This window comes from Thunnus thynnus, chromosome 22, assembly GCF_963924715.1.
Source record: "Thunnus thynnus chromosome 22, fThuThy2.1, whole genome shotgun sequence".
In the NCBI taxonomy this organism is placed as follows: domain Eukaryota; kingdom Metazoa; phylum Chordata; class Actinopteri; order Scombriformes; family Scombridae; genus Thunnus; species Thunnus thynnus.
The window spans coordinates 15,817,767-15,833,593 of NC_089538.1; the positions used below are offsets into that span (position 1 = coordinate 15,817,767).

Consider the following 15,827-nt stretch of genomic DNA (forward strand, 5'->3'; position numbering starts at 1 on the left):
GTCCTAAAAACTTAAATTATTCTAAAATATTTATATTGTAAGATATTAATTATGTAATATCTATATCTCTAAAATAATATCCCTTTGAAATAAGATTAGTAGGACAAGGTGATAAAACTCATAAATCACTTGGGTTGATTTATTGGATATTACATTATTGCAGATAGTATTGGTGTACATGTCAGCTAATAAATATTAGCAAAACAGAATTGCCAGAGCTTTGTCTAAATTCATTTAAAAAGTGTCAGCTATAACATAGTTTGTCCACCAGAGAACAATGATAACTATATATTTCAAAAGTAAAATGTCCCTCTCAGTACACTATGGTAACAATTTATTTAAAAAAATATAAAACAACAAATATAAGGAATCAATATCTATATATTTGCTATTATAGTTCTGTCATTATCCGTCTTTAAAATGTATATATGACAATTGGCCTTAAAAAATCCAGTATCGGTCAGGGAATAAAGGTAATAATTTTGCTTGGCACATGAAGAAAGGATGTTTCTACACACACACACTAACACACACACACACACACACATACACACACACACCCACAGGCCTGATGAACATTGACCTGTGTTGTTCTGTATCTGAATGATCACCATGTTCAGAGCAAAGTCCACCTGCTGGGTCAAACACAAGCAGTGCTGACATTATTACATTACATCAGTCCCACGAAAACACGCCAACAAAACACAAAACTGTGAGAAGAAAAGAGCGAAACACCGACCAGAATGGAAACCACATCGTCATTTATCAAGTAAGTGGAGAATTAGTCTCAATTGTATTGATTTGCTTCGTGATACTTTGCTTGATCAACAACCCAAACAACACAGTTTGGCTGGTGGAGCTTAGTATAGAGTTTGGTATGTAGGTAACTGACTAACTCAATGATTGAATCTAATTTAAAGCTAACATTCTGACATTTTAAGTGTTTTCAAGCCTGCTATAATAAGTAGGGTGGCGGTGGAAACAGTGTCAACAAGGTACGAAAAAACAGATTTGAAATATTTGCTTATTTCACCTCAAAATAAACAAGCAAGCAAAGAGAAAAGTGAGTTAGTATGTTGATGGAATTAGATGACAGTTTCTAATCTAATGTAGAGAAATCACTCACACTGTCATGACCACTGACTATTTATATAGAGTCCATGGTCATTAACTTACTGGGACACTTGAACAGAACAAATCCATCGTCAATGTTATCAGTAAAAACCTGTGCGATAAAAGTCTGCTGTGAAAATCTCAGAGAATCCACACAGAGCAGTAATTTAATTAAATTGAGCCCATCATATTAAACAATTTAATTACTGTTGTGTCTTGTCTGCCCTCAGATCCGTAACCAAGCGAGTGTGGTCGCCGCCACAGCGACCTTTCAGGGTGTGCAGTAACAACAGAGAGACCAAGAAGGGCATCACAGCCGGGACCCTGGAGGAGCTGAAAGAGAGGGTGAGAGTGACTGTAAAATAAAAATAATGGAAAGAATTACAAGAGCAGATTCTGATCAGGTTATATACGACTGCTTCCATTGATTATATAGTAAAAAAAGAGGAAAAAACAACACTAAAAAGGATGATAGAGTAGAAAATGTAAAAGAAAAGGTAAAGATAAAGGTTCAAATAAGACATTTAATATATACAAACTCATTAAAAATGCAAAAGAATGAAGCATAAAAGCTAAATGATTTAAAACTAGGTGACAATTAAAAAATAAAGTCAATAAATTGTGTAATCTTCTGGCAGGATGTTTCATTATCTCAAGGCTCTGATTATGTCAAATACATGATCACATAAAGTCATAAGGCTGCACCCAGACTGCTATGGAGATAAGATATCTGAAGTGAAGCTTTTAAAATGAGTCATGTTTGCAACTGCAGACTAATTTAAAGTTGCTTAAATTGCAAATTAGTATATAGTGCAGCCTTTGTTTTAGTTAAAGTCCTCACTACTGCACTCTAAGAACATTGGAAATATGACAGTGATGCTGAAATAAGAGTTATAGTCTTAAAATTTAATGAGATGACGGGTGAAATAAATCTGAAAAGTCAAATCTGTGTGTTAGAGTTTAAGTCAAGACTTGAATGTCTGTGTTGTAGGTGTGCCAGGCGTTGCTGCTGTCCCTTTCTGCGGTGTCTCTGGCTCTGGTGTGTGAGGAGGACGGTACAGAAGTGGACTCCGACGAGTTCCTCATGACCCTGCCTGACAACACCATCCTCATGGCCCTAGAGCCCGGACAGACATGGAGACCACAACCGGTACGATTAACCACAGAAGCAACATTTTATTAGTTATATAGCCTCACAGGGCTCCTTTAATCCAGATTTATGGCTCCTGTGAGTTTGAGACATTCAGTATATTTGACTGTTGCCTCTGATCCCCTCCAGGGTGCGGTTGTTCTCAGATCTCAAGACCACAACAAGCCTCGGACAGGGAAAGACATAGCCCGTGTCACCTTTGACCTCTACAGAATGAGCCCGAAGGACTTGTTCGGCTCCCTGAGTGTGAAGGCCACATTTCAAGGCCTGTACTCCGTGAGCGCTGACTTTCAGTGTCTGGGGCCCAAGAAAGTCCTCAGGTAAGCTACATCCTCTACACGTCAATTTTAAGGGTCTAAGTCTTCATCATAGAAAAAAACGTGCCTGGATGAGACGGCAGTTGAACCCAGGTGACTCGGGTGGGGTTTTTGCAGCGTATTATCAGTAGAAAATGTAACTGTTGAAACCTTTCTTTTTTCAGAGAAGCCCTACGTGTTGCCTCCACTCTCCTTCAGGCCGCTGGACACCTGCTTATCACTACCGCCTCCATGATCCGCCGCATTATTGAAGGCGCTGAGCTTTGGCAGCCGCAGAGGGACGAGTACACAGCCAGCTGGAACTGACGGAGCCAAGAGAGACATCTGATATCATTGTTGACTTAATAGGGATCTGAATTCACTCCTAGTATTGAGTATCTCATTTGGTAGCCAGTGTGTTGCCTAATTGCAGTTTACCTCGTTAAAAGGGGGAAAAGAAACCACTTTTTTGACCTGTTAATGTAGTATCAACAGTGATGGTCCTCTATGTGGTGATTGTATGACAGTGCATCATACTCTGCCTTTTATGTTTTGATGATTTCAGGAATGTGGAGGACAAAAAACAAACATGAATCTTAAATGATTATGTGTTAGAAACTGTATTTAGCAACAACAGCGGTAGCTTCGTAATGTAGCCTTGTAACACGACAATGTGTTTCATAGCTATTAATGTACTTTTTATTTTCTGTGCAATATATTCTATATAATATCAGAGAATCTTACTTTATTTTTGTTCATTTGGTGTGAATTACAAGTTGGCAAGTGAACGTCTGCTTCTATCAGCTCTGAAATTACAAGTGCTAACTGATCACATAAATCATGTCGTTATTGTTAGACATTAAACAAAACTGTCTTTTTTTGAAAAATGAAGGCTTACACTATTGAAAATATATAATTTGTTGTTTACGAATGCTTTTATGTGTGTAAATATGTCTAAAAGAATCACAGGAAGAGCCAAGGTTAAACAACAAAGCAATGAAAGTGTTTTACTTGAATAACAAAAAGTCTGCACAGCACAGTTTTCCCTCTTTTATGTAACTGTGTGCAAAGATCATTAAAAATTATTCTGGATTGCAAATGAGTATGTTCAGAAAATACTGTACAGTCATGTAAACATATTAAATAATCACAAAAACACAACAACAACACTTTCCGTTTGACAGAACATGCAAATTCACAAGAAGAACTGCATAACAAACAGCTTGACCTAATTCACCAATAATGCACAAATTATAAATCATAAAACTGTGTCTGATACATGTTTCCGAATGTTGGGAGACGATTCATCTTTGTTCCCTTTTGTGGGATTTTTGGTACAGAAGCTGTGACATCATTTCTACTCTGAAGGCACCTGCATCATTTCGCCGTCACCGTAGCTTTTGCCGCCCTCCAGCTTCATCTTCATGGTTGCTTTTTGCTCACCCTCACTCGACTGCTCCTTTGCCAGCGCTTTCAGGAATTGCCGGTACTTGATGTTGGCCAACGCCTTACTGTGCTGCTCCTCGTTCAGCCAGCCTGGCTTTCCTCTCTTGATGTAATAGCGCATGTCGCCAAACCACTGAACCAACACGTAGCGGGGGACGCCAATCCTCGTCGCCAGCAAGTCGTAGTGCTCGCTGTCTGGATACTGGCAGTGCGAGAAAGCCTCCTTCATCATCACCAGCTGAGTCTGTGTTTTTGTTCGCCAGCGGATCCGAGGAGTGGGGAGTGTATATGGTTCTTTAGAGACCTTCTGCTTTTTGGGGATGTCCGGGCTGTGGGTGGATCCTCTGGGTGATTGGTTATTGTTTATTATGTGCTTCAGTTTGACAACATCAGTGACGGCAAAGTCGTAATTTGTTGACTCTGCTTCCATATCTGGTTTCCCCTCAAAGCCACTGTTGGCAGGGGTCACACTAACATTTATTATTTCTACTCCTCCTGCTCCCTCCTCTTGTTGCTTTGTTCTCTTTTTTCCCATGTTGTCTGTCACCGTCATCTTTTTTCGCTTTTTCTGCGTATTCTTTTTGTCTTCCTCTACTTTTTCTACCTTTCTGTCCTTCTCTCTCTTCAGTTGTTGCTTCATTTCTCGCTCATTAGCGCACATGTCTTCCTCCCTAACATCTCCTGCCTTATTCCCACAAGACTCTTTCATCTCTGTCTCCTGTTTCTCCTTCTCTCTTCTATCCTCATCTACCTCTTTCCCCATCATGTTTTGCTGCTCTTCCTTCCTTCTTTTGAACTTTGCCCTGACCTCGCGGATGTCTTTATAGTCCCAGCTGATGCCGTAGCGGAGCCTTTGAAGCATGAACCACACCTTCACCTGGTCTGGGTGCAGGGAGCAGCGCTGCGCCAGCTCTGCTGTCTGTTTCTGTGTCAGGTATGGAAACCTGTCGAAGGCTTTGTCCAGCTCTGCTGCACCGTCCAGCTGTAGGTTGATCTGGTTTGAGTTCACCCATATAAGCCTTCGACTCTCAGAGACCAGGGGGAGACAAACAGCACTGCTCTGGTTCAGGTTGAAAGCCGCAGGCGCAAAGTTCATTTCTGATATTGTGGGAGTCTCTCCATGAGCGTCAGGAGTCTTTTGTCTGAGCTCTCCGTTAGCCGTTTGCCTCATCTTTGTCATCTGCAGTAATGACTCCTGCAAAGAGAAGATAAACAGAAAAGGCTTAATCTCTTTCTAAAGTGTTTAAGTACATGAACATGAAACCAACCTGCCAGTTAGTCTAAATCAGTCTCATCAAACTGTATGAGACAGAATAATATAAGCAGAAGAAAAACAAGGCTCTAACGTTTTGTCCTTTGCACCTATGATGAGCGATAAATACAACATCTCAACCCAGACAGCAGACTGACATTAACACACCAGTTTTCACGAAGCTGAAGTTACCTTCTGAGAGCACGCTAAACATCACAATTTATGATTCCCTTAACTTTCCCTAAACTTTTCCCTTAAGGAGAAAAGTGAAGCTAACTTTTCATCCAGACCTCTAAGGTCATCTGGGACAGGTCTGCTTTCTGTCCCCAGAGTCAAAACTAAACCATGTCTGAAACAAATTCCCAGAGACCTGCAGGTCTGCTACAACTCTCAGTTCTTTTAAATCAAGGATGAAGACTTTTCTGCTTGCTGCTGCCTTTTGATAAATCAAATTTGAGGCTTTTGATTAACATCTTTCACGGCACTGTAACTTTTATTCTTGTATTTTATCTGTCTTATTTTATTTTAGCTTATTTTTATTTTCTATTCCACTATTCTACTAATGTGTTTTATTAGCACCTTGTCTTAATGCTTTTGATGTTTCATGTAAAGGACTTTGAATTGCGTTGTTGGTGAAATGTGCTTTATAAATAAACTTGCCTTGCCTAAAATAATCCGATATCCAAGTTATTGCAAGCAAGAAATTGGGTTGTTTTCATTCGACTGGGAGGCTAAACTGGGTTTCAGATGTTTTTCATAAGTAACGATACTAAAAATGTAGCTTAATTAGCGCCTACTCCAACTTTAATGCTAAATTCTGTAATTTCTTTACATTGCAGACCTAACGTGGCTAACCGGGATAGGCTAATGTTAGTCTACGGTAACAGTACCAACAATAATGTTATAAATCATCAATAATCATTGTTTATCGATTGAACTGAAAGCCACTCGTACCGGCATCAGGGTCGGTTTGTTCGCGTTAACGTTAGTTTAACCGCTAAATATTAGCTTCGCTAGTAGCCTAGCATTAAGCTAACCTCTTCACTGCTCACAATGCACCGGGAAGGTTAGCCCGGCTAAACAACTGTCACAGTACAATACTACGTGAACTTGCCAGGCTTTTTCCACTTATAAATATTAATCTTTTCCCCGGTTCAGTTCAGGTGCATGGTCTCTTACCTCACAAACAATAACTTGTAATGTGACGGGATTTTTTTCTGCTTTATCCGTCCATAAAAACCGCCCCGTGGTGTGGATCAAGATCAGTTAACACTCCCTGAAAACAGTTTGTTTGCTCAGCAACTTACTCTTTTCCTTCATGGTTTATCCACGAAATGTCCACGTAAACTTTATCAGATTATTTAGGCCGCACAAACTCAGAATAAAATATGACGAAATGATTAAATTACCCCCCAGCTGCTTGTTTATTAAATACACCTACTGTAGGTATAAAGCAGTAAACAGCTCCACAAACTACAAAAGTGCAATCAATTTAAAACAGCTGCTAAAAAAGACAAGCATTATATCTGTAATTAAGATACCTGTAGTCAGGGCCGGATTTAGTGATTTGGGGGCCCCAAGCAAACTCTTTATTTTCACCCTTTCTCTAACTGGGAAATGTCTCAAAACTTTTTTTCTTCAGAAAAACTATTAAAGGGGTCATATTATGCCCTTTTCTCAGTTTGATATTTTCATTATCGTGGTCTATTTAGACACATTAGCATGTTTTTATGGTCAGAAAGCTCCTAGTTACAGCTGTACAATTCATGGATACAACCACTCTTTGGCTCCTTGGCCCCCTTCGGAAAAGCCCACTCTGTTGTGATTGGCTAGCTGCTTAGAGCATGTCGGAAATGTCACGCCCAGTATCATAACCAGAGTTCAGCAATACCACGAGTGACCACTGGGAAAAATTGGCTGCATGGCAGAGTGGCGGCACCCTATCCAGCTCTCATAATACATCCATGGAGTCTACGCAGTAGAGTCGGGCGGCAGCTGAAATGACAGAAACCATCTTCGGGAAAAATTCATTTGACGTGTACTATTTTTTTTTAGTTTGGCTCATGTCCCTTTTGCTAACATGGAGGGGGCAGGATTTGTAACCTATACTGCAGTCAGCCACCAGGGAGGGAATCAAGATATTTTGGCTTCACTTTTGGGGAGCTGTCATGACATCCATATTTATATATGTATCAGTCCTACATGTTCGACCCAGAGTCTGATCGTGGAACACCTGGCAGAATAACCCAATAAATTTGGACCACCTCCACAACCAAGACTGGAGCAGGACTTTTCACAGTGGTTAGTTTTTGTTTTGTTTGTATCTTTTTATGGCAGATGTATAACTGTGTAATTTCTCTACTTAACGTAACAACTATTTGTCTGTTTACTGACTAATGGAGCACTTGTGGGAACTGCACAAATTTAACCACTCAGCTCTTCTTTCCTCTGAGGCTGAGAGCCGATGTAGCCTTTAATTCTAACTGTTTTTTTCTGTTTGTTCAACAGAAACTTGTTGTAGCTGAAATACCTGCTCGTCTAGTTAAGTGCGAAAGGCAACTAATTACCAGAGACACAGTATTCTTTTGCAGTCCAACTACCTTTAATAGATCGCTAAAGCGTATGCAAACGGGCTCCCCAGGCTCTGCAGCAGGAGGAGCCCATTGAACAGCTCACGCAAACACTTTATTCTTTTAGTCTCCGCCCAACACAACCGTCAACACAAGCACCTCGTGGGCAGTCACACTTCTCTGTCTGCAGACACCTGCTTCCTGCAAGATAATCAATAAGAATTCCATACATGGTGTCTTGTACAGTTCTTGCATTTAGTCCCCCTTTTCCAATGATCACTTCTTATAATCAGGGTCACCATGTATCATGCACTTCAGATAACCTTTTCTATTTCTTCTTTCCCAACAGACGAGATATTCATGTTGCCTACACAAACAAGGTGCGGGACATCTTGGCGAGACATTTTGCATAAAACAGAATAATGTGATTACGACATATAAAGGTCAATTAAAAGGGTCTAAAGTGCATCATGCTCTTGAAAGACAAAACTGATCAGTTGAACACATTTCTACACTGGATTAATGCAATACAATTAATACAATAATATAGTAATTTCTCCAACAGAATAGTTCTAATGTCATTTTTTCCTCCACAAAATCAATAGAAATTAATTTCCAAGATCTCCTTGCTTCTGAAAACATCTCTGACAATTTACAAAAGGACTTGTGGCAAGTTGTCCTCTGTGACATGTGCACAAAGGAGGACAGGAAGTCTCCATGTGCATCCAGCACCTCCAGATCCACCTGACCTCTCCTGTGTTACTACAAACCACTAAATGCCCCCAACATGGCAAACTCTGGAGTACTACTGTTTGGATGACATGACCTATGTGTGTGTTTCTTGCCTATTTTCATGCCTAAGAATCACTACCTGAATTATATTTTTCTTGCTTTTATTGGGTGAATATAAATGTCAGTGATCAGTGCCAAGTTGCAGTAAAATGAATATATAGTGCTGTCAGTGCAAAGATCTCAGTCATAATGATAACAGGTGCAAAGCAAGTTTAAAAGCAGATTTTTCAAGATGAGTGGACAAAATCTGAAGATTCAAATGTGATTAAAAACAAATAAAGTGTAAATGAATATGATAAATTAATTTTGTGCTAGATATACATGAGCGGATTACTACCTGGATTTCATAGTTTGCCTGCCTTTTACTTCCAATGTAATGTATTTCACACTCAAACAGCAACATCAACATATTTTGGTAAGTCATGAATAAATTCCCATGAGATGAAATTTGAAACTTAACAGTAAACATAACAAAAAGGCTGCACTCACATCTGTCTGACTCCACCCCCTGAATGTTTGGTCTGGCATGTGACTGTGGTGTAAGAATAAGCTCTCAGGAAATCGAAACTGTTCTTCAGTGCTGCTGTGGTTGAGAAATCAGACCACAGACTGAGACACCAGAGACTAGTGAACAAACAAAATTCGGCAAAATCTGATTTCATTTTTCATTTCTGTCAATCAGAGACCGACAAGTAGCATCCTAAGGACTCATCATTGAATAGTATTTAAGAAAAAACAAATCAAGCAGTCTCAGGTTTTTGAAAACATGTCAGACAGTACAGACCCACAAGTTATCTTTTGCGACATGTGCACAGAGGAGGACAGGAAACCAGCGCGAAAGACCTGCATGAAATGTGAGATCTCCATGTGCGTCCAGCATCTCCAGATCCACCTGACGACTCCTGTGTTACTACAAACTCATCCTCTGACTGAACCTATGGCTTTATGTGGGACCACTAAATGCCCCCAACATGGAAAACTCCTGGAGTACTACTGCTTGGATGATATGACCTGTGTGTGTGTTTCCTGCGCCATTGAAGACCAGCACCGCGTGCACAACATGAAGACCTTCTCCACAGCCCACAAAGAGCTCATGGAAAAGCTTGATGCTGAGCAGCAGGCCTTACTGGTGAAAACCGATGATGAGAACGTGAGTCTAGAAAAGTGGGAGAAGAGTGAAAGAGAGAAACTGGGCCGCTGTAGTGTGCGTCTCATTGAGGCTGTGACTAACCTGCGTGGCGTCACCTTGACCAGCGTCCAGAGTTCAGTCTCTGCTCGAATGGTGTCCATCAAAACCAGCAAGAGCAGCATGCAAGCAGCACAGAAGGAGAAGGACACCTTCAGATTCTTGCAGATGTATTCTCAGGTGCATCAGGATGTGGAGAAGGCCAAGGCCGCAGATCTGAGAAAAGGGTTGGAGCCTGGCAGCGATCGTGACAAACTGGTAGAGGAGATCAGACAGGGTGGTGAAAAGATGATGAAGCAAGCAGACCAGTTCTGGTGTTCTTTGTTGACTCTGGTTGACCCTGAACACCACCAGGAGCTCATTGCTACTGATTCAAACTTGATCTTTGACCCGCAGACTTGGGGCCCTGACATATCACTGTCTAAAGACCAGAGGAAGGTTTTCTACAGTGATTGGCCGGGACAAAACTCTGCCCACGTCTTTCACCTTAAGAGTACCCAGTCTGTTCCCAACTTTCAGAGGTGGGTGATCAGCCTTTCCGAAGACTGTGACTGGACCATTGGTTTATGTGACAAAAATAATACAAAGGAGTTGAAAGATGGAGACGTCTATGGACTGTGCTGCAAAGAAGGTAACCATCTCAGCTTTCTCACAACAGAGTATGATGAAGTTATCGATGCATTTGGCCCAATGCAAAACATGCAAAAGCCCAAACTTGAGAAAACACGCAGGGTTTCTCTTCAGCCAATCAACCCTCCAGGTGAAGATATGGCAAAGATAATGGCCCGACCGCAAAAAGTGGAAGTGGTATGGCGCTTTCCTAACTCATTATCGTTCTTCAGCAGGATCGGCCAGCACCAGAGAATAAAAATAGTCACGATTAGAACCAACTCCGCCAGCTGGGACCTAGCTCCTTTTGTTCGCTTTGAAGGGAAAAAGTCACAAGAGAGCTCAAATAAGTCGAGTGGAAGCTTATTTGGAGCTCAACAACAATGCCAGAAGCAATGGAAATGCTCATGTGGGAAGGTTTACACTGAGACCAGCGATGGATACAATTATGGAGGGCGCATTTATCAGAAGTCTTCCCGGGCCACCTGTTCTTGTGGAGGACTTATTGGTGCCGTGCGCACCACAGAGGTGCTTTGTGAACTTCTGTAATGGGCTGACATGTTGTTGTCTACAGCCCACATCTCCACATTTACATTCACATATTATTAATCATATTAATTTTCATGCCTAAGAATCACTACCAGAATTAGATTTTTCTTGCTTGCAAAATTAAAATTAAATTAAAATTAAATTAAAATTAAATTAAAATTAAATTTAAATTAAATTAAGTTGCAGTAAAATTAATATATAGTGCTGTCAGTGCAAAGACCTCAGTAATAATCATAACAGGTGCAAAACAAGTTTAAAGAAAGAATTTTCAAGACGAGTGGAGCAAATCTGAAGATGTAAATGTGATTAAATATAAATAATCAAAGTGTAAATGAAATGATAAATTACTTAGAAAATTTTTATGCAAGACTAACATGAGCTGATTACTACCTAGATTTCATAGCTTGCCTGCCTTTTACTTAAAACGTAATGTATTTCACACCCAAAGAGCAATGTCAACATGTGTTAGTGAATCATGAATAAGTTCCCATGAGGTGAAATTGACACTTAACAGTAAACCTAACAAAATGGCTGCAGTCACACCTGTCTGACTCTACCCCCTGGATGTTTGGTTTGACATGTGAGTGCAGTTTGAGGATAAGCTCATAGGAAATCGAAACTGTTCTTCACTGCTGCTGTGGTTGAGCAATCAGACGAGAGAGCAGTCTGCAAAGAATTTGGAGGATGGAAATATCTGTGGACTGTGCTGCAAAGGTGACCAGCTTAGCTTTCTTGCAACAGAGTATGATGATTATTCTGATGCATTAATGCCCCAAACAAAGAAACAGTGCAGGATTTCCTCTAAAACAATCACATATCATAGCAAAAATGGAGATGAGTCCACACCACGACCTGAAACAGTGGAAGTGTTTTGGAATTTAGCAGCGTCCTCACCGTCCTTCTTCAGCAGAAGTGGACAGCACCAGAGGGAATAAATACTCACAATTAAGATGAGCCTCAACAACAGTGACCTGGTCCCATTTGTCCAACTGGGAAAGGAAAATGCCCAAAATAGCTTCCAGCAGCGTTGGAATTGCTCGTGTGGGAACATTTACAACAAGGCCATCAGTGGGTACATTATGGGAAGATACCAGTACTCACACCATGCTTATTGTTCCTGTGCAGCATTTATTGGTGACCTATGCATCACAGAGGTGATTTGTGAGCTGCAGTAGTGGGTGGGAACCAAATTATCATTGCTTATCATTATAAATGTCAAGTAGCTATAAATATCTACAATAATAGCCTGTATCTTGCTTTCACTGGATGATAAATGTAATTGATTAGTTAAGTTGCTGTCATTTGAATATATAGTGCTATCAGTGCAAATATCTCAGTAATTAGCCCATGCGTATACAAAATACACATCATACACAATAGGTAATAGAATATCTTCAGCTGAATGTCTTTACATTGTTGTAATGTTGATTATTTTGTTTTGCGGGTTGCTTTTAATGTACTCAACTAAGTCATTCTGTTTTTCCTGTAATGTTTCTACTTCTGCTAGTTCAAGGTGTTTGTCTCCATCTAGTGGTGATGAATGTGTCATTGCTCTCACAATGTTTGGTATCAAAGTGTAGTACATGGTCTAATTAAATCAGAATGGCAACAAAGAAATGTGTGTCTCTCGCATGTTATGAATGATCAGATCAAAAATAAAGCCAGTAAAGTTGAAGATGTGTAATGATTTTTATTGACTGGATAAAAATAATCATTTTCACAGCAATGTGAAAGTATAAAATGAAACAAGACAGATCATGTAACAACAGCTAGTAATGGCTTAAATACAAAACCAGTCCATCAAAACCAGCAAGAACAGCATGCACGCTGCACAGAAGAAGAAGGACTCCTTCAGATTCCTGCAGATGTATTCTCAGGTGCATCGGGATGTGGAGAAGGCCAACGCCATGGACAATTAGCACAATTAGTATCAGTTCCACCAGCTGGAACTTAGCTCCTTTTGTTTGCTTTGAAGGGAAAAAGTCACAACAGAGCTCGAATAAGTCAAGCGGAGGCTTATTTGGAGCTCAACAACAATGCCAGAAACAATGGAAATGCTCATGTGGGAGGGTTTGCACTGAGACCAGCAATGGGTACAATCACAGAGGGTGCTTTTATCAGAAGTCTTCCCAGGCCACTTGTTCTTGTTTAGGAGTTATTGGTGATCTATATATAACCCAGAATTATATTTTTCTTGCTTTCATTTGGGTAAATATAAATGTCAGTGATCAGTGCCAAGTTGCAGTAAAATTAATATACAGTTCTGTCAGTGCAGTGATCTCAGTCATAATGATAACAGGTGCAAAACAAGATTCATCAGTTGACCAAATCTGAAGATGCAAATGTGATTAAATATAAATAATGAAAGTGTAAATGAATATGATAAATAAATTAAAAGATTTTGTGCTAGATTATCATGAGCTGATAACTGCCTGGATTTCATGGTTTGCCTGCCTTTTACTTAAAATGTAATGTATTTCACACCCAAAGAGCAACGTCAACATGTGTTGGTAAGTCATGAATAAATTCCCATGAGATGAAATTTGAAACTTAACAGCAAACCTAACAAAGAGGCTGCACTCTCATCTCTCTGACTCCACCCCCTGACTGTTTGGTTCAGCATGTGAGTGCAAGAGTGACTAAGCTCTCAGGAAATCGAAACAGTTCTTCAGTGCTGCTGTAGTAGAGCAATCAGACCACAGACTGAGAGACCAGAGATGACTGAGCAAACAAAATTTAGCCAAATCTGATTTCAGTTTCAGTTTTCTGCCAAAACAGAGTCAACAGGGACCAACAAGGAGCATCCTAAGGACTGAACACCAAATAGTATTCAAGAAAAAACAAATCAAGCAGTCTCAGGTTTTTGAAAACATGTCTGACAATATGGACCCACAAGTTGTCTTTTGTGACATGTGCACAGAGGAGGACAGGAAACCGGCACGAAAGACCTGCATGAAGTGCGAGATCTCCATGTGTGTCCAGCATCTCCAGATCCACCTGACCACTCCTGTGTTACTGCAAACTCATCCTCTGACTGAACCTATGGCTTTATGTGGGACCACTAAATGCCCCCAACATGGAAAACTCCTAGAGTACTACTGCTTGGATGATATGACCTGTGTGTGTGTTTCCTGCGCCATTGAAGACCAGCACCGCCTGCACAACATGAAGACCTTCTCCACAGCCCACAAAGAGCTCATGGAAAAGCTTGGTGCTGAGCAGCAGGCCTTACTGGTGAAAACTGATGATGAGAACGTGAGTCTGGAAAAGTGGGAGAAGAGTGAAAGAGAGAAGCTGGGCCGCTGTAGTGTGCGTCTCATTGAGGCTGTGACTAACCTGCGAGACGTTTCCTTGACCAGTGTCCAGAGTTCAGTTTCTGCTCGTATGGTGTCCATCAAAACCAGCAAAAGCAGCATACAGGCAGCACAGAAAGAGAAGGACTCCTTCAGATTCTTGCAGATGTATTCTCAGGTGCATCAGGATGTGGAGAAAGCCAAGGCCGCAGATCTGAGAAAAGGGTTGGAGCCTGGCAGCGATCGTGACAAACTGGTTGAGGAGATCAGACAGGGTGGTGAAAAGATGATGAAGCAAGCAGACCAGTTCTGGTGTTCTTTGTTGACTCTGGTTGACCCTGAACACCACCAGGAGTTCATTGCTACTGGTTCAGACCTGATCTTTGACCCACAGACTTTGGGCCCTGGCATGTCACTGTCCAGAGACCAAAGGAAGGTTTTCTACAATAGTTGGATGGGACAATGCTCTGCTACTCTTCTAATCTGTAGTATCGAATCAGTTCCCAACTTTCAGAGGTGGTTGGTCAATCTTTCTGAAGACTGTGACTGGACCATTGGATTATGTGACAAACAGTCTGTAAAGAACTTGAGGGATGGAAATGTCTATGGACTGTGCTGCAAAGGAGACCAGCTCAGCTTTCTCACAACAGAGTATGATGATTGTTCTGATGCATCAATGCCCCAAACACCGTACAGGATTTCCTCTCAAACAATCACATATCATGGCAAAAATGTAGATGAGTCCACACCACGACCTGAAACAGTGGAAGTGTTTTGGAACTTAGCGGCATCCTCGCTGTCCTTCTTCAGCAGAAGTGGACAGCACCAGAGCGAAGAAATACTCACAATTAAGATGAGCCTCAACAACAGTGACCTGGTCGCTTTTGTCCAACTGGGAAAGGAAAGTGACCAAACTAGCCTCCAGCAGCATTGGAAGTGCTTGTGTGGGAATGTTTACTACAAGACCATCAATGGGTACAGTATGGGAAGGTATCAGTACTCACACCATGCTAATTGTTCCTGTGGAGCATTTATTGGTGAACCGTACATCACAGAGGTGATTTGTGAGCTGCAGTAGTGGGTGGGATGCAATTAATCATTGCTAATCATTATAAATGTCAACAAGCGCATAGCTACAAATATCTACAATAATAGCCTGTATCTTGCTTTCACTGGATGATAAATGTAATTGATTAGTTAAGTTGCTGTCCATTGAATATATAGTGCTATCAGTGCAAATATCTCAGTAATTAGCCCATGCGTATACAAAATACACATCATACACAATAGGTAATAGAATATCTTCAGCTGAATGTCTTTACATTGTAGTAATGTTGATTATTTTGTTTTACGGGTTGCTTTTAATGTACTCAACTAAGTCATTCTGTTTTTCCTGTAATGTTTCTACTTCTGCTAGTTCAAGGTGTTTGTCTCCATCTAGTGGTGGTGAATGTGTCATTGCTCTCACATTGTACAGTATCATAGAATAGTAGATGGTCTAATTAGGTCAGAATGGCAACAAAGAAATGTGTCTTTTGCATGTTGTGAATAATCAGATCAAAAATAAAGCC

At 40.7% G+C, this 15,827-nt stretch overlaps 4 protein-coding genes across 6 annotated transcripts; 3 read left to right on the forward strand and 1 right to left on the reverse strand.

Annotated features, from left to right (window-relative positions):
* Positions 1-351: 351 nt before the first annotated feature.
* cideb (cell death inducing DFFA like effector b) lies at positions 352-3,593 on the forward strand. Its single transcript, XM_067580366.1, has 5 exons — positions 352-769; positions 1,344-1,458; positions 2,105-2,263; positions 2,393-2,583; positions 2,745-3,593. The coding sequence occupies exons 1-5, from the start codon at positions 744-746 to the stop codon at positions 2,884-2,886; spliced, it is 633 nt and encodes a 210-aa protein (XP_067436467.1). The 5' UTR covers positions 352-743; the 3' UTR covers positions 2,887-3,593.
* On the reverse strand, positions 3,541-6,977 carry homezb (homeobox and leucine zipper encoding b). Of its 3 annotated transcripts, none has more exons than XM_067580362.1 (2): positions 6,799-6,977; positions 3,541-5,200 (listed from the first exon to the last, which is right to left on the reverse strand). In XM_067580362.1, exon 2 carries the CDS (start codon positions 5,183-5,185, stop codon positions 3,917-3,919), a length of 1,269 nt encoding a protein of 422 aa, XP_067436463.1. In that variant the 5' UTR covers positions 5,186-5,200; positions 6,799-6,977; the 3' UTR covers positions 3,541-3,916. The 3 variants fall into 3 exon arrangements, with proteins under 3 accessions (XP_067436463.1, XP_067436462.1, XP_067436461.1); XM_067580361.1 differs by lacking the exon at positions 6,799-6,977 and adding an exon at positions 6,565-6,762; XM_067580360.1 differs by lacking the exon at positions 6,799-6,977 and adding an exon at positions 6,437-6,556.
* Positions 6,978-7,674: 697 nt separating this feature from the next.
* LOC137174858 (tripartite motif-containing protein 16-like) lies at positions 7,675-12,638 on the forward strand. Its single transcript, XM_067580358.1, has one exon. The coding sequence runs from the start codon at positions 9,386-9,388 to the stop codon at positions 10,961-10,963; it is 1,578 nt and encodes a 525-aa protein (XP_067436459.1). The 5' UTR covers positions 7,675-9,385; the 3' UTR covers positions 10,964-12,638.
* A 129-nt stretch (positions 12,639-12,767) lies between these two features.
* On the forward strand, positions 12,768-15,816 carry LOC137174859 (tripartite motif-containing protein 16-like). Its single transcript, XM_067580359.1, has one exon. The coding sequence runs from the start codon at positions 13,835-13,837 to the stop codon at positions 15,332-15,334; it is 1,500 nt and encodes a 499-aa protein (XP_067436460.1). The 5' UTR covers positions 12,768-13,834; the 3' UTR covers positions 15,335-15,816.
* Positions 15,817-15,827: the final 11 nt, after the last annotated feature.